Below are 21,730 nucleotides of genomic sequence, written 5' to 3'. Positions count from 1 at the left end.
TAAAAAAAATTAATGCTTTTCCTCCCACTGTCTAAGTTCTTCTAGCTGGGCTAGTAATCAAATTAACAGACACAGATTAATGGGAAAATCAAAATTTTAATACATGCGCATGGGGAATTCACATAAGCATGAAAATTCCAAAGACAGCAAGGTGACATTGAGCATACATGACATTGTAGACAAAGGAGAAAAACGGGGTTGGGGTTTATGGGCAATTTACAGATAATTTAGGAAGAGAGGAACATGCATTGCAGGTAAATTTTTCCTCCCCTGGTACACCGGGTACCTAGCTAACAGATGCTCTCTCACCCATCATACTCAATGCTTAGGCTGCTAAGGAGACATCCCAAGATTTCCGATTTCCATCCTAAACCAGGTTTTTCCATTGGAATGTCTTGAACAGGAAGGAGGGCTCAAACGCTTTTTCTGAATCTTTTGTTTCTTAATAAGCAACTTCAGATCAATATCTCAAAAAGGCAGCTTCAGGGTGGCAAAGCTTTGGTCCCCTTCAGCCCCAACCGCCCATTGACATGGCAGATCATGACGGATCTGCGGCTGGTTGAATCCACAGTGCAAAGGGCCCATGGTAGTCAAAAGCTACAAGAAAGGGCCGGCCTGGTGGCTCAGGCAGTTAGGGCTCCGTGCTCCTAACTCCGAAGGCTGCCGGTTCGATTCCCACATGGGCCAGTGGGCTCTCAACCACAAGGCTGCCAGTTCAATTCCTCGAATCCCGCAAAGGATGGTGGACTCTGCCCCCTGCAACTAAGATTGAACAAGGCACCTTAAGCTGAGCTCCTCCCGGATGGCTAAGTTGGTTGGAGCGCTCTCAACCACGAGGTTGCCGGTTCGACTCCCGCAAGGGATGGTGGGCTGCCCCCTGCAACTAGAAAATGCCAACTGGACCTGGAGCTGAGCTGCGCCCTCCACAACTAAGACTGAAAGGACAACAACTTGACTTGGAAAAAAGGCCTGGAGGTGCACACTGTTCCCCAATATAAAGTCCTGTTCCCCTTCCCCAATAAAATCTTTAAAAAAAAAAAAAAGTTACAAGAAGATTTTTGGTCCTGCAGGGTTGGCACCCCTCACCCCCACCTGGTTCATGGTCAACCACTTGGGAAACAAACATCTGAAGGCTCAGTACTCCCAGTGGTTTTAGGCCTCACTGGGGGTCGTGGAACACATCCCTGCAGATAAGAGGGACTACAGTCATGTTCCATGCCGATTTTATCTCAATCTTAAAATTCGGCATAATAGTGAATAATATATTTAAAAGAGAGGCAAAGCGCCCCTACGACTGAATAGCCCTAGCCCCGAGTCCACGCGGGGTTCTTGCTTCCCTTGGTAATGGACAAAGTAAGGGGGTTATTTGAAAACGCGCAATCCCCTTTTGTGGGTGTGCGCAAGAGCCCTGAACTCCAATCGCTTCAGCTGAGACGTTCAGTAACTCGAAGGTTCTAGACGGCTCTGGCAGGCTCTGGCAGGCTCTCGAAGATTCACTCAGGGTACCAGCCAAGCCCCACGGGTCTGCTTGGAGGCTGCAGGGGAAGGCGGCGGGCACTCAGGATCGGGTTTACAAGGAGCGTTGGGCCAAAGCCCCTCACAGACTCCAGCGGGGGAGCAGCCGAGAAGATGGAGGTCTCCCCGCCGCCCGCCGGTCAGACTAGCGCTCGTCCCCGGCGGGTTTACTCAGCCCAGTTCCCGTCAGTCAGTTTGTGCCCGCCCACTTGCGCCCGTCACTCAGCCTCGCGCCAGTCAGTCAGGTTGCGCCTGCCCACCCCGTGCCCATCTGTCAGTCAGCCAACCTCGCACCGCAGCCACGCGGAAGGGGCGGAGCCATGGCGCGGTTGCACGCTCCCCATTGGTCAGCGGCGGAGGCGGAGTTCGGCGGCGCCGCGAGCCTGGCCCCGCCCCCGGCCCGAGGGAAACAGCGGAGGCGGCTGAGGAGGTGAGCGTGGACGTGGGCGTGGGCGACGGCGGCGGCTGGGCGGCGCGGGTGCCGGCACAGTTGGGTCGCCGCGGCCTCTCGCCCTCCGCGCCGGGCTCGGGGATCTTGCGCTGGGGAGGCCGGGCGCCTGGTGAGCCCGGTGGGCTGCTCCTCTCGGGTCCGCGGGGCTGGGAGCTAAGGCGGCCGGGCTGGGGGGAAGGGCAAACCCCGAAAAAGGCTCCTTCGGGCGTTGACCCGTGCTACCGCGGGAACTCTCACTCCTTCTGTCTGAGCCCCCTCCTCTGTTCACTGAGCCCCTTTGCAGCCTGACCCCCCCCACCCGAACTCCTCCTCTTCTTCCTGAACCCCGCCTTCTGCCCGAACTCCCTTCTACAAGACCTCATCTTCTGCCCAACCCCCTTCTCTGCTGCCTGAACCCCCCTTCAGCTGCCCGATCCCCGCTTCTGCCCCACTCCCTCCTCCGCCCGACCCTTTTGCTGTCTGAACCCTTCTTCTGCCCAACCCCCCTTCCACCCGTCTCCCTCCTCTGCCCGAATTCCCTCTTCTGCCTGAATCCCACCTTCTGCTGCCCGAACCCCTTCTGCCTGATCCCCCTCTGTTCTGCCTGAACCCCTCTGTTGCTACCTAACCCTTCTCCTCTGTTGCCTGAACCCTCTCTTTTCTGTATGAACTCCTTTACAGCCTGAACCCCCTCTTCTGGTTGAATCCCTTCTTTGCTGCCTTAATCCCCCTTCTCTGTCTGAACCCCACCTCTGCTGAGTGAACCCGTCTTTGCACAAACGACTCCCCACCTCCTGTTTCATTTGTGTCACAGCCCATCCAGCCTTCCCATTGCTGTCACAGGCATTTGCAGCTGTTCTGTCCTTCAGGGACATGACGGCCAAAAGAGCAGTCTTTTCCCTCTGATTTTATTTATTTATTTTTTTGCTCTGTGGTCAACTGAGCTTCCCATACAGGGAGGGCTATGAATTTTGTTTGTTTAAAATGCTTTCCAAGCTGAGGTGGTAGGTGGCCTTCAGCACAGAGATGATTTATTCAAGGAACCTTTTAAAAATAATCTAGACACAACCTTTGGGAGGGAATTCGGCTGTTTTTATTTACGAAAAATATCCAGGCGCCTCCTTGGGTTGGGCCAGTCACCTCTTTTTGGCATCTCTGTGCAGTGTTATAATTGCCCCCCTTACCTTCGCCCTCGAGGGTTTGTTAAAATTGCCAGCAAACGATGTTAGAAACCACCGTGCAAATTTTGTTGCAGGATCCATCGCGCCAGACCTTCAAGCACTTTGTGCCATATCCTTACCACTTCCACGTGAATCCAAATCATGATGGACGCCAAGTATGTCCTCTGCAAATGGAGAGAGCGATTATGGCCTGCAAAGGTGACAGCATTATTGTATAATTTAGGAATTAGAAATGACTTTCGGTGACAAGTGAAATCTTTGTCAGGAGAGACCTAGCAGTTGCTTCAGTGAAATAATTGAGCCTGAATAGTTGGCTCCTGTATCTGTTGGCACTGAATCTCATTCCACATTTAACGGGGTTTTGGTCGAGTACTTACAAGGTTACACTACCGGAAGTGCCTTTTTTTCCACACACACAAAAAAAATTAAGAGCTCTAAAAGGCATGTAAGGGTGTAACCCAAGGAAATATCTGGCAGGGAGCCCTGTGATAATAATGGGAGAGTCGTGGGGAGACTTGCCAGCAAAGTGATGGGAAGAATGCTGGACTGCAGGGCACAAACCCGACTTTGTCCTGTTTGCCACTGACCTTGTGCCTCAGTTTCCCTACCTGCAAAATAAGGATTAGACAATATCTCTGAAGTCCTGTGGTTGTATTCTTTAAGAATTAGATGTTGCCACTGCTTCTTACTCTGTGTCGACTGTTAGTTGTGTCTTAATAGCAAGGATTTTTTCTTTTTCTTTTTTAAACATAGGTTTTAGCCAGAACTGAGATGTCAACAACAACTAAGAGAAAAAAGGAATTTTTTCTGAATGTTCAAATACTCTCCGTAGACAAAAAGTTAAGTGTTGTGTTTTTTTTAATACTGTTTTTTTTCCCTATGAGATTTCTGATACCACCCCCCCTCCCTACACCCCCCACCCAAAAAAGGTGAGATCCATGCCTAAGGGCTTATTCACTGTTTAGTTATTGTAACTGTTAGTGCCCATAATGTCCTTAAGAGGAAAACAACTGGTTTTATCTTACATCAGTTTGGAAATTGAAGATCTACTCAAGGCACTGTGTGTGATGTTCAGTACAAAATGGAATACATGTGAATCACACACCAGGTGAACTCTCGTTGTTGGTGTTCAGAGGGTATTTCCTTCCCACGGATTTATTTGTGTGTGTTTTTTTCAGAAACGAATGACAGGCCTATCAGTTTTGAAACACCTGGTGTTTGAGCCTGTCCTGTAATAAACTGTTATTTAGGACCTACAAGGCACGCCTGTGATGAGCAGTGCACTACTGTTCTCTTGATTATCTGGGAAAGAAGGACATAAGAGCATCTAGAATGAAGGTTAAAGTCCCTAAATCGTGTATGGCTGGTTTCCGTGTGTCTGATGGAAGAATTCCCAATTCCAAATAGAGAAGTTTTGTAAAAGCCCAGTCGGTTCCTCTGTCCCCAGCCCTCTCTTCACAGCTGCCTCCTAAGCTTGCCTTGTCCCCAGCTCACATTTTCCCTGCTCCTGAAAGGTAATTGAATACTCGAATTATAAAGGAAAGCACATCCTTTTGAACACACCTGCTGGGCTGTAAACAGCTTTTAGTGGCATTATCATCTACTCTGAAAATCTAACAAAGGAGTTGAAAGTAGGATTTGCTTCATAAAAGCCACAATTTGAAATCATTTTTACTCTTATGTCCAGCCAACTTTTTCTGTCTTAGAAGAAAAAGAGAAACAAAACCACACTCACCAGGGGCCTTGCTGCCTCTGGCTGCAGGCACATGAATTCCTAGTTGGTTGTGACTTTTGGTTTAAGTAGAAGGTTGAGAAGGAAAAAAACGAATCTAATTCTTTTGTCATCTAAAGAAAAACACGTTTGAGAATGTCTCTGGGCCTTGGCTCCAGTGGGCAACAGTTGTTTCTGTCCCTGCAGAGTGAGGGTGAAGAGCACGAATGCCCAGACCCTAAGGAGGTCCCACATCGAGGACATCGCTTCCTTACTGGGTAAGAGCGGATTTGGGAGGAGCCATGAGGTCCTCACAAAGAAGCCACAGTTTGGGGAAATGTGGAGACTTGGCCTCCAGGTTGAAATTGACCCTGTACACCACTTACTCTCTCTGCACAAGGGAACATGAGCTCCCTGATCCCAGGGAGGGGGAGAAAACGTATGTGTTTTCTCAAACCTTTCTAGAATTTGCCTCCAGAACCTATCCTGTGCTCGACTCCCAGAATGGCCTGTGGAGAGGGTCTGCTTGGCCTCTAGGCTGTACGAGACCTAGAAAGGGTTTGCTTCCTTGAGGAGATGGGGGAAGACTTCCTCGCTTCCTTGAGGAGATGGGGGAAGACTTCCTCTTTTCCTTTGTCCCGTAATAAGACTGTAATAAGACTGCAAAACGGTTCTGTTGCTGGTCTGGTCTCTCTGCCCAGGATTTCAGAAACAGTAGGTTGTGTATTTAAATTAGGAAGCTGAGCAGGGGGAGAAGGCACAGTGTGGCCACCCATTGTCTGCAGGAAATGGCAGTGTTCCTCCCCCCACTTGCATTGCATAGGTGGGAGACTTGGCCTGAGCCCAGCCCCCCCTCCCCCCAACCCCCAGGAAATAGCGACAGGACCCTGGCAGTCCCGCAATCCCAAATACAAAAACATTTTCTCTCTCCTCAAAGTGGCAATGCTTATCCGTTTTGCAAGGTCACTTTCCCGTGGTGTTGGTAAAATAGAGTCTCTTCCTCTGTGTTGGGAAGAACAGCTGTTTATTGTTCAAAGCAGGACCCAGCCCTGCACACCCTCACATGGAAACCAGCCCCTCCCGGTCGCTGCTGTGTTTGCTCTGGTCGGTGGGACCGATTATTGGTGGATGCCTTTACTATAACACGGGAAGTAATGTGTTGGTGGAGGTGTTATGCCCACTGAGCTGCGAGATTGCATCCGTCACCTGGTTCCCAGGAACAGCGCCAGGTCTCTGTGGGGCCGAGTAAATGACCAGGCCCAACGCCGGACCCAGGCACTCTTTCCTGCCGTCGAGGTGCCCTTGCAAAGAAGTGGACCATTGATGGCCACAAGGAGCCCTTTCAATGGGCTCCCCTCCCCCCTAATATATCACCCCTTCTATTTCCTCGGCCTGGGCTCTCCTTGACTGTGATTGAATTGGAAGTTGTCAGGCTGGGAGAGGATTTGCCAAACATCTGAATATGTGTTTTTGTTGGCAGGATTGCTTTGTAATCTGGAGGAATTTATCTTTGTAACCCAGTATGGCTAGGGTCACTCAATTCGGTTTTTAAAAAATGCAGCCCCACAGCCAGCTGTGCTTTTGTAGTCCTGTCCCTTTTGGGAACACAGAGGGAGAGGTGTCAGTCCTCCCATCAGGCAGAAAACGGCAGAGTCAAGCACTGCGATGGCGGTGCCTGGGCATCTGGGCGTCACCAGGCTTTGTCTCCCGCCCTTCAGCCTCACAGAACAAGAGTGCTACCGAACCCGTGGAGGAGCTGACCTACAGACGGTCGCTTCGAGTGGCTCTAGATCTTCTGAACGAGAGATCCTGTTTGCTGCAAGAAAGCTGCTCAAGGGAGGAAGGGACTGCTGGGTCTGCAGGAGAGAAGCACACGGGACCGGCCGCCTCGCTTTGTGACCCCAGCTCTTCATCTTCTGTCCATGAAGGTGTGTTGGGCAGTTCCGGACCTGAGAGGAGGGAACGCATACACCTGAGGCTGGCAGGCTCTCCAACTTGTGAAAAGGACCCCAAGTGCCAAGTGGACCACAAGAAGGGGCTCGGGGAAAGCGAAAGCCCACTTGCCCTGATGGTCTCAGCTGGAGGTGGTTCTCGGGACAGGAGTGGATCAAGGCTACACCTTGAAAATCTTACGACCCCAAATAAAAGGGGAAGAAGCTCAGTACAGGAGCCCGGCAAGTGTCAGAATGGCCCTTCAGTTTCAGAGGGACATCAGGAAAGAGAGAACGAGGAAGAGGCGGGCGGCCGGGCAGCCCTGAGCTCACCTGCCCGAATTAGGGAGCATGGTCTGTGGGCCAAGGGGCACTTCCCGGCTTTGCCATGCCCCACTCTGCGCCCAGTTTGCCCGGATGTGCGAGGCTCGCCTGCCAAGCAGCTGTGCCGGGATGGCGACCAGAGGTCAGGGCCCCAGGACTGCATGACTCTGCGCAGCGCCACCAGGCTCGGCCCGCCTGCCCCCCGCACACCTGCTGACAACATGAGTCTTCAGGCCCTGGAAGGAGGTAAGGCCTGCCTGGCGCTGGGCCAGGGTGGTGCTCTGGTCCTCCCGCCAGACAGCATGTGTTCATTCCCGGATCTTAGTGAGATGGGTACCGGGGGGACTCAGAGCAGCATCCCCAGCTCCTTTTTGTCTGTGTCTCCCTGTGGGCTGCAGCACCTCCTGCTGCTCCACATGTGCAGGGGAGGGAGGGCATTGAGCCCTGTGGGGACACACGCTTCTGCCTGAGGATTAACTCCTAGCCTGCGTGTTACGGCGCAAGAAGGCAGACGCTCAGTGAGGAACTCACTGCGCGGTGTCTCAGAGGAATTTCTGTATACATACGTTTCTGCGCCTGTGGCCATGCACTGAGATTTCGTTCTGTTTTCACTTCATAGCATCCCCCTGACTTTTAAGCCACTAACTGGGAAACCCTGATTTCCGGGTGTCGAGGTCTACTCACCCACCACCTGCCTGCTGCCAAGGGTTCTGTCTCCCTTGATTCTTACACTTTCTGCATGGCTGTGCACTTCCTGCTCGCCGGCTGGTACCTTTGCAGGCGGCCCCCCTGTGTACTGAAGGGAGTAGCCACACGCCTGCCTTGTCCCATTACACCCCTGCCCCTGCACATCCACTGTGCACTTCACACCAGGAAGGAGTGAGCCCCACAACAGGGACCCGCCCAGAACCCTGTTCACTTCTCATGATTTCAATCACTTCCTCTGCCTGCCTGCCAGCTACGGCCTGGAGGGCGTCCCCCTGGCTCTGTCTTGTTTAGTTGTCCTGTAAATGTTGTCTAACGGGAGAGCCCCTCGCTTGAATCAGGCAGTGTGCGAGTCTGTGCCACGGGTCTGCTGTCTTCTTCTTGATGGTCATGTATCACGAAATGTTCTTCTTGGCGTGAGTCGCCAGGCTGATGACCATGAAAGTTAACCTGACATTGTTGGCAGACCGTCCATCTTATGAAGAGTCAGTGGAGCTTGACCCGGTTAATTCCATTCTGGAGGAGGAAGAGGAGGAGGAGCCCCCGAGAATCCTTTTATTTCGCGGTAAGACCCAGGAATGACCGGGATGCTCTCGGTCCACTGGACGCAGCCCTCATACCTTTGTCTGAGCTCTCTTTTCCTTTCTTCTACTGACCTGAGTGAAACCTTGGAAAGTGCTGAGGTTTCCGTCCCCTGCCTTAAACATAGCCACAGGGAGGAGGGACTCCCTGTCTGCACGCAGCTTCCTTCCCTTGTCCTGTGTCCCCTCCTAGGAACGAAGGGGGGATAGCCACATACACAGGTGGGCTCCCCCACCACCTTTGGCATGTGGCCTGGCACCCCTCACAGGCCTCTGGGGAGGCCCGCTTGTGTCTCAGGAGCCTACACCCTCCCCCATGTCTACCTGCAGCAGGCAGACTGCCTTGGACAGCGTCACAGCCAAGAACCCCGATTCACAAGCCCTAGGTCCGCTGTCTTCATCAACTGAGTGATCAGGAACAGTTGCCTTCTTAGACTTGCTACTTATCTCCACAGAATTTAATCCATTGTTTTAAAGCTTTTGCTTTGGAAAGAATCACAGATTGACAGGATGTTGCAGAAATAGCACAGGGAGGGGTAGGGACCTGCCCCCCAGCATCCCAGTGGCAACAGCCTCCCAGACCAGGAAGCTGATGTGGGTGCAGCCCTGGGGCTCCCCCGTGTCTTACCACCTGCACACCCTGGGCACGTGGTTTTTTCCCCCCAAAACACTTTTTGTTCACTGTGTTGCTGACTTAAGTTTGCGTTGTCCTATTTTTTTTTTTTTCTTTTTGGGTTTTTTTTTTCCCCCTTCTTTTTTTTTGACAATAGCTACCAGTCTTTTTTTCTTTTTCTTTTTTTAAAGGAGGGTGCAGCTCACAGTACTCCATGTGGGGATCGAACTGGCAACCTTGATGCTATTAGCACCACACTCTAACCAACTGAGCTAACCGGTTACCCTTACATCATCCTATTTTTCACGTAACAATAAGTCAGACATTTTTCACGTTTTCACTTTTCTCAGTGGCGACTGGATAGCATGTACTAGGCGTGGCAGGGATCCCTTACTAAGCCTCCCCACTGTCGGGGTCTAGACCATCCCGTGGCTGTGGGGCCACAGTGCACATACCATGTGCTTTTGGGAAATAATCCTGTAGCATCAGCTCCCGGAACAGGGCTTCCTGGGCCACAGAGAAGGACACTGTGCCTTTTTCCAAAGGAGCATTTCGGTCCCCACTGCCATCAGCTAGGAGTCAGGTCCCTCAGCCCCCAAAACCTGGATGTTTGCTTTTTCTCTTGCTTTGTGCTTCCGTTTGGTTTGGTTTCCCCATCACCCCCATCTGTCTGGGTATTTACCCGCCGGCCCTGAATTGGCTTTCTGCACCCGTGACCCATTGTCCTCTGAGAAAGGAGGCTCCTCACAGGGCAGCCACCCTTCACGGGCCTGCGGGAGGCCTTCCATTTGCCTCCTTCCTGCCTCGCCCATAGACATTTCCTTGTTGGGTTGTGGGCCAGCCGGCTCCCCTTGTCCCACAGTATGGAAGGCTTTGTGCCAAACACTAGCCTCTCCTCGCTGATATTTTGTTACCTGATGTTTTTAGCATTTAAATTATTTCCTCATTCTGGAGTTTTTTTTGGTGGGAAATAGTTCATTTTGTTCAGAGATAATTTTGTAGCTCTCTGATGATTATTTAAGTAATTCTGTCTCTCTCTCTGTAAAAACCCCCAGTTCCTCAGTCAGACCATCGTTTCAGGAACTGAGTGCCCACGTGGGTCTTTATTGTGTGCCATTGGCTCCTTTCTTATTTTGTTGCACGCTCTTTTTGGAAGATGTTTTATTTTGGAGTAATTTGGGATTTGCAGAGAAGTCGCAAAGGTGGTATAGCGTACCCTCGTGTCAGCTTCCCCTTGTGTCACTGACTGCATGACCACAGCACATTGTCATTCTAGGAAAGCAGCATCGTACAGTTCTCTTAACCACTGAGCGTGGTCACAGTCCTTAGACTCAAGCGACGGGAGTTCTAGACCTGCCTTTCCAGTCCTAGTGACCTTTCCAGTGGGTCGTGTTAGTGTCGGGTTTAAAAGTTATTGCAGTAACTGTGTTTTCTCACACCGTTGCATTTGCTGCTTGACATGGATCTGATGTGTCTGTTCTTTTTGTTTTTTTCTTTTTAATTCTAGAACCACGTTCGTTTGAAGTAGGAATGCTAGTCTGGCTTAAATACCAAAAATACCCCTTCTGGCCAGCCGTGGTAAGAACAGCACTCCATCTCCCTCCCCTCGTCCTCTGTTCTCCACAGTGGGACCTGGGCAAATGTGTTCACTATTTCACTATTACTGAGGAAAATGACAGGCCTATAAGTAGGGTTTCTGGAGACACAACCTAAATAAAGGGGGTTTAGTCACGTGGCACCAGTGAGTGCAAGGTTCACAGGTCAAGTTTTTATCAAGCTTAGAAAAACCTGCCGGAAATAAAGTTCACAATTTGCTTATTTTAAATAGCGTGAGTTTCAGACTTTCTAGGAGCTTTTTAATGTTTTAGATTTGAGGTATGGAGCCGTTGTCCATATAAAAACAGGCATTTGAGATCCTGCCCAGCGCCCCAGTGCGGTGGATGAGATCAAATGTAGCCAAGTTGCTGGCTTTGCTTTCTCTGTACACCCGGACGCTGCAAACGGTCAAGTTTATTTTTCAGGCCAAAGCACTCTCCCAGCTCCTCTCTCCCCTTACCTTCCCCCTTCATCCTCCTCTGGCAGAGACAGAATTCCATGATTTTAGCTGTAGTTCTTTTAGTAGGAGATAACGGCGTTTAACTTGGAAGGGTATTGGCAGTACTCAAGGGCAGCTCGTCGTCTCACTGAGTCTGGCTGCCGTTAGCAGGGCCTCTGCACGGACAGCATGGCTGTGGGAGGGCAGATCAAGAACCCACATTCCTCCTTGTGGGTAGAATGTGTATCTTAAACACATGTCTGGTGAGCAGGCATCTCAGTACGGTCATGGGGGCCCTCTCCTCCGTCTAGCACCCCCTCCCAACAGGTGCCGTGTCCCGCCTGCGTGGGCACCCTTTTCTCAGACCTTACAGCCCTTCCCTTGTTTCTACCAGTTCCCTGGGGGGTCCTGCTTGTTAACGGGTCACCAGTGTGACTGATGCCGGGGCGTGAGCATCTGTAGCCCCCTTGCTAGTAACCCCTCGATGTGCGGCCTGGGAGGTGCTGTGCAAAGGCTCCTTGGCCGCCTTCATAGGCCATGGCCAAGGGCTGGAGCTGGGCCTGCCTCCTGCCTATGTGCGCTTGGCTGATCCAGAACCTGACCTGTTCGGCCATGGGACAGTCAGTAACGACGATTGCATACAGGTGGCTGGCAGGTGGCAGTAGGTGTGGTTCCTTTCATTTTAAAATGTAAGAAAACCCTGCCTGGTCCTGCTCAGTTATGAAACTACTCAGAGCCATGTACGCAGCAAAACTTGGGTAGTTCCTGAGCGTGTTACTGTGTGGGTTATGCCCGGCCCCACAGCTGTCACGTGTGTCAGTCGGTCATCGTCTCACTCAACAAGATTGTGTCAGGAAAGTGTTTAGAACTCACGGTCGCCCCTGGATTCTTGACGCTTTGTTTTCTTGGCTTTGCCCACAGGTCAAGAGTGTCAGGCGGAGAGACAAAAAAGCCAGCGTGCTTTTCATCGAAGGACATATGAACCCCAAAGGGAGAGGGTGAGCCATCGTCCTTGTCTCTTTTCAGATGGTCTGGGGTGTGAGTGGGGAGCAGCGTCCAGGGCCCGCTAGGTGATCCAGCCCCAGAAGGCAGCCACGCAGAGACTATGTTGAGAGCAGCTGGTCATACAGCCCAGTTTTCCAGCCCAGCCCGATGCTCCTTGGACCCCCATTCCCACAAACTAGCAAGGCTGCCTCCCTTCCTGCAGGTCCGTTAGCATGCCCTGCATCAGTCTGAAGTTTGCTCTGTGGGTAGGTGCCCATCCTTCCCCACGCGCTTTGCAGACAGTGTGTCAATTCGTCGCCAAGGTGACCGTGTGGAACTGGTCTTCTCTGACCCTCTGGCCCTTGGTGGCCAGCAGTGTGGAGACCGGGCCCCAGGACCTGCCTGACCTGCACTAGCTTTGTCAGAGGAAAGGACATCGTTCAGGTGAGGTGGTGACGTGTGTCTACTAACCTGTGCCCCCCTACCCCCCTGTAGCATCACGGTGCCGCTCAGACGACTGAAGCACTTCGACTGCAAGGACAAGCAGGGGCTCCTGGTAGGTGGCTTCGTACCTGCTTCTCTGAGTGGCTCACTGGGTGACTGGTCATGGTGGCATCTGCATAGCCCTTGAAAACACGGCTTATGTGACACTCGTGGGGACCAGCATCTGCTGGCCGGCTCTGGCTGCTGCTCTCGGGGTTCCCTTCATGGGAGTCTTACCACCTGTCTTCCCCATTGTCCAGGGGAGGAAATTGAGGCTGTGGCATGGTCTGGGGGGTGAGGTGGTGGCGAGCTCGGGCAGGAGGCCCGCTCCTTCCGGCTCCTTCCCAAGGCTGCCATGAGGGACGGGGCACCGGGGCCCCTTGGAGTGGGGACCCCGTTGCCCCAGAGCCTGAGCACAGTAGGCCTCAGGTGTGTGCAGTATCCCTGAGTGCTGGCATGAGTCAGGGCGAGGGCGCTCCCCAGAGGACTTGCTCTGATTCTAGTGGCCATGTCCCCATGGTTCTAGGATCAATGCTGTGTCACATGTGAGTCTGTAAGCCACGATGCGCAGGCCCGTTCAAAGTGCTATCTGCTCAGCCTGAAACCCTGCTTCTGTTGTCCCAGCTTTCAGAAAAACAAACCAAACTGGGCTTGGCCGGGAGTGTCTGCCCTCCCCACCCCCGGCAGGTCACGAGGTCCCAGGTCCCAGGTGGGGAGCAATCTGTGTCTGAGCCATGTCCTCCAGGGTGCTGGGATCCAAGGAGTTTGCTGCCCATCTGTGCTGTTCCCTGAGGATGGCTGGCCTCGGGCTCTAGTGCGCTGCACGTTGGGAAGGTCGGCGCCCACAGAGCCTCCAGCCCGTCCTTGTATGTCACCATGAGAGCCTCGCTTCTGTCTTGTTTGTTCAAGTTGGTTCATTGTGACGTCTAACCCGCAACCAGTGCCGGCGCTTGTCCCGTCACAGTGCTCCTCAGTGTGGCCCGGTTCCCGTCCCACAACCTTCCACACTCCCTGCACGTGGGTCCCCGGGCACCTTCCAGCCGGGAGCCGCTGACCCCTCTCAGTGCTGTGTGCTCTCAGGCCTTGACAGCTTTCCCACTGGCTACCCAGAGGACCTTTGAGATCCATGTGCCTTAAACCTTCCAAAGTGGGTTTTATCACAGAAGCCTGGAGGATGTCCACGGCCATCCTCCTGTCACCAGTCCACCTGTGATGTGGGTGTGCAGGGGAGGCGAGGGGCCGTGAGCTGCACCTCCGCAGGGTGACCATGTTGCTTGTTCTGGGCTGTCAATGGATCAGCTCTCACGTGCTCCACTGACCTTTATGTGACGGTCACGGCTCTGTGGCATCTGTAGGGCCCTGTGTGTCTCTTTCCTTGCAGAGCATAATGGCCTGCCATCCCAGGTGTCAGCGAGGCCTATCCCCCCCAGCCCACCCCCCAGCTGCCTCCTCGGTTCGCATCCCCTACCTATCACAAGCGGCAACCGCGGGGTCGGCTAGCTCAGGTGGCAGTAATGTGGGATGTGTCGTGCCTGTGGGTATTTCCCAGGAGCTCTCAGGGAAACTGTCCTTGGTTTGTTGGTGTCTGGTGTCTTTCCTTCCAGGCTGACACTGTTCTTCTAAGCGCTAGACACAGAGATAGCTTTTGGAAGGGTTTATTTTGCATGACTTGAAAGTTTCCCTCCACCTCCAGGGTCACGGAATCTGTACCTCCCCTCCCCTTTGAGTCCGCAGATTCTGAGCAGCCTGGCCCCTGACCAGGGCCTCCATGGGCGTCTGTCAGGGCCCCTGCTGGATGTGGACGGGGAAGGACCCCTGCAGCCTCCTGTGACGCACACTGTCTGTCTCATTGCAGAAGGAGGCTAAGGAGGACTTCAGCCAGGCCATCGGCTGGTGCGTGTCCCTCATCACCGACTATCGGGTCCGGCTTGGTACGTGGGGCCTCCACAGCCTGGGACAAAGGGAGTGGGAGACAACAGTAGCACACGGCCTCCTCTGTATGGCAAGGGCCAAGCTTGGGCTGTCCCCCTGACCATCGAGTCCCCAGTACAGGCTGGCGGTGGTGGGATGCTGGGTGTGGACAGAGGACGGGGTCCCTTGATTCACAGCCAGTCCCTGTGTGCCCCCAGTCGGGCTGTGGGGACCCCGTGCTGCGCCAGCATACCCGCTGGATGGGGTGGGCTCAGGACGTGTCCCTCGCCTGACATGCCTCTCGCCTGACGTGCCCCTCGCCTGACGTGCCCCTGTGTTGTCTGCAGGCTGCGGTTCCTTCTCCGGCTCCTTTCTGGAATACTATGCCGCTGATATAAGTGAGTCCACGGCATTTTCGTCCTTTCTCATCATCAGCTGTCACTGCCCAAGGCCCCGGGGATGTCAGGGCTGTTGCCCTCTCCCTGCTGTGGGGTATGGACAGCGGGTCCACAGCCACCACCACCATATTGGTGCCAGCGCGATGACGCCCGAATGTTAACGTACAAACAGCACTTCCCTCTGCTCTCCTGTCTCAGTGTTTCAGGCAGTAATCGCTACACATTGTCCCATTCCTCCCATCCTCAGAGGGAAGGTGAATGAGCTAGTGCTGCTCCTGGGCTCTGTTTGTTCAGGTTAAACTTGGCTGCAGGGTAAAGCTGGGCCAGATGAGGGGTCCTGCCCACCACAGCCCAGGATGTAGTGAAGGGACCCCACCTGGCTGGCCGACAGTCCCACAGCATGTGTCTCCTTTGCAGGTTACCCCGTCCGCAAGTCCATCCAGCAGGATGTCTTGGGGACCCAGTTCCCTCAGCTCTGCCAGGAGGACCCCGAGGAGCCTGCGGCCAGGAGCCCTTGGGGCAGGAGGCAGTCCTGCAGGAAAGTCCTGCCCGACCGGTCACGGGCTGCCCGGGACCGGGCCAACCAGAAGCTGGTAGAGTACATCGTGAAGGCAAGGGGTGCCGAGAGCCACCTGCGGGCCATCTTGAAGAACAAGAAGCCGTCCCGGTGGCTAAAGACGTTTCTGAACTCTGGCCAGTACGTGACGTGCGTAGAGACGTACCTGGAGGACGAGGAGCAACTGGACCTGGTGGTGAAGTACCTGCAGCGTGTCTACCAAGAGACTGGCAGCCGGGCGCTGACGCGGGCCAATGGTGACAGGGTCCGCTTCATCCTGGATGTGCTCCTGCCTGAAGTGAGTGGTCGGCAGGGCATCCTGCGCATGAGGGGCTGGGGGTCTGGGCATGGGGCCGGAGGCGGTTTGGTGCTGGGATGTCACCCTCCTAAATTTTGCCGGGAGGCCCTGGCAGCATGGAGCCCAGTGCCACCCAACTACCCTGTGGGCAGTGGTACAGGGCAAGCTGTCCCAGCGTTGTCGCCGGCACTGAAGGAATGAGCTGCATGCTTCCTGCGTGTGTGCAGGTAGTAACTGCTCAGGAAAAGGGAGTTTGGCTTTGCTTTGTGCGTGCTCGCTGGGCGTAGGCTGGGCTGTGCAGCAGGTGTGGCTGCTGGGTTATGGTCAAGGTCAGAGGGCCCTGCGGGGCGCAGATGAGACATCAGATATGTACAAAAGTAAAATTGCGTCGTGAGCCCTTATTGCTCGTGAGCAGTGGAATAGTTTCCTCCCTCCATATGCGCCCGCAGTCCTCCTCTCCCCCCACTAGTATTTTGGAGGGAAAAAAACGTTTGTTATTCGTAAATACTTGTGTATGTCTAAAATGGCAATTCTTGCGGGGCGGTCAGTTAGCTCGGTTAGAGCGCAGTGCTCTTAACTACAAGGTTGCCGGTTCGATCCCCACACAGGCCCCTGTGAGCTGCGCCCTCCACAACTAGATTGAGACAACTATATAACTTGGAGCTGATGGGGCCTGGAAGGACACACTTAAATAAATAAAAGTTTAAATAAATAAATAAATAAAACGGCAGTTCTGTCTCCTTGGGACATCTGTGGCTGTCACGCTCACAGTGGGGGTGCTCCTGGCACCAGTGTGTAGGGCCAGAGATGCTACTCCACCACCCCCAGTGCCCAGGATGTCCCACAGAGAACGACCCGGCCCCAGTGTCTTTCGGTGTCACCACAATACTATTAATTCACCTGAAAAAGTAGGCAATAATTCCTTAACATCAGACATCAATTACATATTCAAATCACCATCGTACCATTTTTATTTATAGTAAACTTAACAGTTTTTTAAAATGTATTTGTTGGTTTGGGGGCTGCCTTTCATTCTCTGCCTTTAGTGATGGGAGCACTCATCTGTAGTCAGAAGGGGATGTTACTGATTTAACTCAGAAACCTCGTTACAGCAGAGGGCTCGAGTTCGTAGGCATCTTTTGAGCTGGAAATGGGGATGCGTCTGGAAGCTGGCACACTCTTGACTGCCCCGTGCGGGCCACGTAGAGCTCAGCGCCATGCAGGCCTGGCCCTGGCTGACCGTCCCCCTCTTACAGGCCATCATCTGTGCGATCTCGGCGGTGGACGCAGTGGATTATAAGACGGCTGAGGAGAAGTACATCAAAGGACCTTCGCTCAGCTACCGGTAGGCGCTCCGAGCCCTGTTCCCAACCATTTTGCGTCGTGTTTTCCCGAAAATAAGACCTAGCCGGACAGTCAGCTCTAATGCGTCTTTTGGAGCAAAAATTAATATAAGACCCGGTATTATATTATATCCGGTCTTAACAGTAAAATAATACTACATACTATATTATTATATACTATATTACATTATTATTATTATATATTATATTCCTGGTCTTGTAGTAAAATAAGACAGGGTCTTATATTAATTTTTGCTCCAAAAGACACATTAGAGCTGATGGTCCGGCTGGGTGTTATTTTCGGGGAAATGCTATCTCCAAGACTTGTATTTCTGCGCCTGCTGGTAGCTGTGACCGAGACGCCTATTCCCGATGTATTGGTCCAGGTGCTCGCTTGGTAAATGAGTCGCATAAACTTGAGAATATACGTTAGCACTTGGCTGAGGAAGCCACGGTGGATGCTCCTGTTCACTGATGAGTTTGGGCCGTGGGCCCAAGTTCCCAAGCTGGCTGGAGTGGGCAGAGCTGGTCCTGAACCCAGGCCCCAGAGCAGCCTGCACGAGTGGCCAGGCTGATGGCACACATACGCGGCCTCTGCACCTGACGTCCTATTGTGAGGCCGGTGTGTGCCCAGGCCCTCTTGCTCCAGTGCCGTGGCTGTCGGACAAGGACAGGCTGATGAAGCCGCAGCAGTCGGCCCGGTGGGTCCTAGCTGGTCAGAAAGTGCTCTGATCAAGATGTTTCTCACATCAGTGTGGTTGGCTGCCCTTGGATTTCTGGCCCCAGCGCCCCTAATCCCGCTCTGGGCATGCTGCCAGGCCTTGCTGGGAATAGGCGGGGCCGCGTGCCAGTGACAGGCTGAAGACTCAACTAGAGCACCGGCCAGGGACTCTGTCCAGGGCTGACTGGGCATTGTCACTGACACTGCATCCTTCCCGGGCAGAGCCTGGCATGTGCCTGGGTGGCAGGTGTCCTGCACAGCTGTCCTCAGCAGGGTCACGTTGGCTCTGTGCGGCTGGATTGACAGGACAGGAAAGGCCTTGGGAAACAGAAAAACTTGGGTCAGGCTGGGTACGTTCAATGCATGAATCAAGATGGGGGCGACCTCTTGCCTGTGACCTTCTCTGTCACCATATTCTTCCTTCCACTGGCTCGCCAGCACCAAGAGCGATAAGACTTCTTTGTAGCCTCTTCCTGCCACGAATGTGCCCAACGCCCCTGGAAGTGAGGCTCACCAGCTGATGTGCGTCAATTAGGATGAATACGCCGGCCCCCTTTTTATTCCTTTGGGGTTGTGGTCAGGACCCGATTAATGGGTGGTAGCCATTTCTCTCCTTTGGCCCCAGTTAGTTTTCAGCTGTCTGGTTGGTCTGTCACGTGAGCTGTCCACCCTGGTGTCCCTTTCGTCTTGTAAGTTACGTCTCAGAGGCCGTGTGCAGACCCGACTTCTCTGGATCTCTGCACCGCCCAGCTGCCCCGCATTTCTTGTTTGAACTGATGTGCCTGCATCCGCTCACAGAGGGCCCGCCTCTGAATTCATGTTCCTGTTTCCTTCTGTCCAGAGAGTGGTGGCCAGCTAAGTAATTATCAGTCCACTTTTCCTTAACAAGAACTCGCTTAACGAGGACAGTTTGGTATTTCATACTTTAAAAATTTATTTTTATTTAGTTGTGGTAAAATACCATAACATAAACTTACCATCCTGACCATTTTAAGCACACAGCTCAATGGCATTAAGCACAGTCGCTGTCGTGCAGGTGTATCCCCACCATCTACCTCCAGAACTTTCCATCTTCCCAAACTTACACTGCCCCCATCAAACATTCCTCTACTTCATGCTCTTTAAAACACGATTAATTATTAAAATGAAGTTGTCACCTTTTGTTTTCTGAAGGGAAAAAGCAATATTTGATAACCAGCTCTTAGAAGAAAGGAACCAGCGATACTGATGTGGGAATGGCGGTCACATGTAGTGACATCCGCCGACAGATCCTGTTCTGTCGCACTGAAGATAGGACTTGGGACGTGTGTATGTCGGATCTGCCTGTGGTTTCTCTTTTTCCTGGCTTTTTTGGGAAGGTACAGTTTCTGAAAGGTTTTTAAAAGGACAAGAGTGGTTTATTTTACTGCTATCATTACCTGTGACTGTACTGAATAGTTTAATATAAGGTACACATTTGTCTTTTTATGTTAAAAAGTATTGTATCCGATATTAAACAGGAGTTTTGAAAAAGATCTGGTGGGAATGTATTGCTCCGGAAGTATTGGCATATTTTTCTAGTTTTCTTTTCTCCTCTGTGTGATTTCCTCTCCCAATGCTTCCAGAGTCCACTGTGTCTCATCGTGTGTTTCCAAGGAAAACCAGTGTTCGTAAGGCGGGACCGAAGACCACCTGCTCTCTTGTGTTCAGCGTTTGCTGTGTTGCTCGTGTACAACAGCAGATGGATGGAGACCTTTCTGTCCAGTCTCGTGCAGGGAGTGAGTCTCCGCTCCAGCTGAATGCCACGGCGCCCTGTCCTCTATGGATTTCCATGCATCTGTCCCAGGGTTGAGTGTTGTGGTCTCGGTAATCAGCACGGGTAGCTGTGACGATCCATGTGGCCGCCGCTCCCACACAGGACAGCTAAGGTCACTGTGTGCACAGCCTGGGCTCATTGCCCTGGCCCTTGGTCTAGAAGCCACGGAAGCGGGCTTGCATTCCTACCCGAAACATGAGACATGTCCCAGGGCCCCAAAGGCCCCTGGCTAGGGGCCCCAGCTTTGTGTAGGCCCGTGCCTGTTTTCACTGGCCTGTCCTTGAACAGGTGCCTGTCAGAGCCACACACCGAGTGATTTAATCCAAGCTGGTGCGACACTGTATGTGGCAGTAATCGTTGGTGATATTAACTTTGAGGCCATGCCCCATCATCAGCACCCTGGCTGTACTGTCACAGTTGGGCAGGGTCAGCGCCCCCACCATAGTGACTGGATGGGGCCCTCTCCTGATGTCCCCCTCACCCGACCAGAGTCACTGCAGAGGGCAATCAGAAGGAAATTCCCATGGGATGCAGGGTGGTTGGTGCCTAAGCAGTAAGGAGCTGCAGAGAGCATCTCAGGTTGGTTAGCGAGTGGGACATGGCATTGAGATGGCGCTTGACGTCGAGGCACCAGAGCCCAGCCAGCCATCTTCCTCAGTGGATTTTGCTCAACTCTAAGAGCAGGAAATCCAGGTGCATGGCCCAGGCCCTGCTGTGGTCCCTCCCAAGTTGGCCCGTGGGGCATCCGGCAGGGTCCCAGCTCAGGGATGGCCTGGAGGCCCAGAGCTGACATGCGGGGGTGGGGCACCTGCCTATGGTGGAAGGCTCTGGATGCTGCAGAGCCTGGCACTGCCCGGGTCACTCTTCCTGGACAGAGCGAGGTCCTGTCCCCACACAGGATGACCCCACCCATGCTGTCAAAATGGGCCCTGGCTCCCAGAAAAGTCGGACTGCGCCATCTGTCCACAGACCCTTCTCGAGACCAGTTGGCCTGGAACAGTCTCTGACGTGTAAATACACGGCTGCTCTTCGTGGTGACAAACGTCTGCGTGGCTTTGGTGGAAACCCCATGGCCCACGTGGGGCTATCCCATTATTGTGAAGTGTTATAAGTCTCATTTCTTTGTGAATCTTCAATGTTCCAAGGCTGTTCAGATGGGAAGTCAGTGCCCTGAGTCGTCTTTGCTCTCCTGGGTCCTGCTCGCGGTCTCCCTCCAGTGGGTTCTGGGCCCCATGCAGGGAGTCTTCTAAATCGGGGTCCCTGCCCCACATCCAGGTCCTGCACCCCAACACATTCAGTGCTCACTGTGTTTTTGTGGATTCTGAAGGTGCTTGTTTTCAAGCTTTGTCCTGAGGCCACTGGGGCCCTGGCTGATGGTGTAGGTGGGGGTCTATTCTCCCTCCAGTGGTTGGTGGCAGTAGTTAAGGAAGTTACAACCAGCTAAACTGACTAGCTTGCCAAGTGAACTTTCTAGAAGGCCTGAGGTGGCCAGCTGCTTCTGAAGCATAGAGAAGACCAACTCCACCCAGCAGAACGTGGGGGATACAGCTGGGGCACCTTCCTGCACCTCCCATCCTCCGTGGTGACGGCTTCCCTCCAACCCCTCACTGGGCAGCTGAGCCTGTGTCCCTGACAGGGTGCTCTCCCTTTGTCACTGCTGGTACTGGGGCTGGTCATTCTTTGTGGGGGGCTGTCCTGGGCACTGCAGGGTGTTCACCAGCCTCCCCTGGCCCTAGCCACTCAATGCCAGGAGCACACCCCATAAACCCATGGGGTCTTGCGTCTTTCGTCTGTCACCATCTCCATCACCCTGAAGGCAGTGACGCCTGCCTGCCTCCACCCCTTCCCACTGGACTTTGTCCAGCTGGTGTCTCAAAGCCTGCACTCCACTTGTCTTCCCCCCCAGGGCCTCCTGGGGCACTTGCCCCGCCCTTCCGCAGCCAGGCCAGCCTATACTTTCCCTAAGGTAGGTGTTTTCCCCAGCTCTAGCCCTGGGAGGCAGCAGCTGCACGTCTGTACAGAACCACTTCCTGGAGCTGGGCTTCTTATTGCTGGCACCTCTTCAAGTCTATTTATCTGGAAAGTGGATTTTCAAAAGACTACACGCATAGGGTAAGATCTCACTCCACAGAGAAGTCTGTCTGCACAGTGAACATGGATCCCCTCCCACCCTGATTCACAGCCTCTACTGTTGTTTCCTGTGCCTCCAGCCCCC

General features: G+C 53.3%; 1 protein-coding gene across 2 annotated transcripts; it reads left to right on the top strand.

The window, feature by feature from the left end:
* The first annotated feature begins 1,873 nt into the window (after nt 1–1,873).
* Nucleotides 1,874–19,234, top strand: PWWP3A (PWWP domain containing 3A, DNA repair factor). 2 transcript variants are annotated; one of them, XM_019744258.2, is made up of 14 exons: nt 1,874–1,945; nt 3,201–3,324; nt 3,880–3,965; nt 5,045–5,115; nt 6,556–7,338; nt 8,264–8,362; nt 10,499–10,569; nt 11,948–12,024; nt 12,506–12,566; nt 14,349–14,424; nt 14,752–14,802; nt 15,220–15,656; nt 16,913–17,001; nt 18,894–19,234. In XM_019744258.2, the coding sequence occupies exons 2-14, from the start codon at nt 3,268–3,270 to the stop codon at nt 18,946–18,948; spliced, it is 2,013 nt and encodes a 670-aa protein (XP_019599817.2). In that variant the 5' UTR covers nt 1,874–1,945; nt 3,201–3,267; the 3' UTR covers nt 18,949–19,234. The 2 variants fall into 2 exon arrangements, with proteins under 2 accessions (XP_019599817.2, XP_019599818.2); XM_019744259.2 differs by having other exon boundaries at nt 1,936–2,075.
* Nucleotides 19,235–21,730: the final 2,496 nt, after the last annotated feature.

This window comes from Rhinolophus sinicus, linkage group LG07, assembly GCF_036562045.2.
Source record: "Rhinolophus sinicus isolate RSC01 linkage group LG07, ASM3656204v1, whole genome shotgun sequence".
In the NCBI taxonomy this organism is placed as follows: Eukaryota; Metazoa; Chordata; class Mammalia; order Chiroptera; family Rhinolophidae; genus Rhinolophus; species Rhinolophus sinicus.
Note: the sequence above shows the minus strand (reverse complement) of the source record. Positions and strands in the feature narration are given on the sequence as shown.

Excerpts from the sequence above, each read along its gene's own strand:
- PWWP3A (XM_019744258.2), top strand. The coding sequence starts at position 3,268 with ATGATGGACGCCAAGTATGTCCTCTGCAAATGGAGAGAGCGATTATGG. Across the intron at positions 10,570-11,947 it reads ACCCCTTCTGGCCAGCCGTG|GTCAAGAGTGTCAGGCGGAG; the intron begins GTAAGAACAGCA and ends CTTTGCCCACAG. Across the intron at positions 14,425-14,751 it reads CGACTATCGGGTCCGGCTTG|GCTGCGGTTCCTTCTCCGGC; the intron begins GTACGTGGGGCC and ends TGTTGTCTGCAG.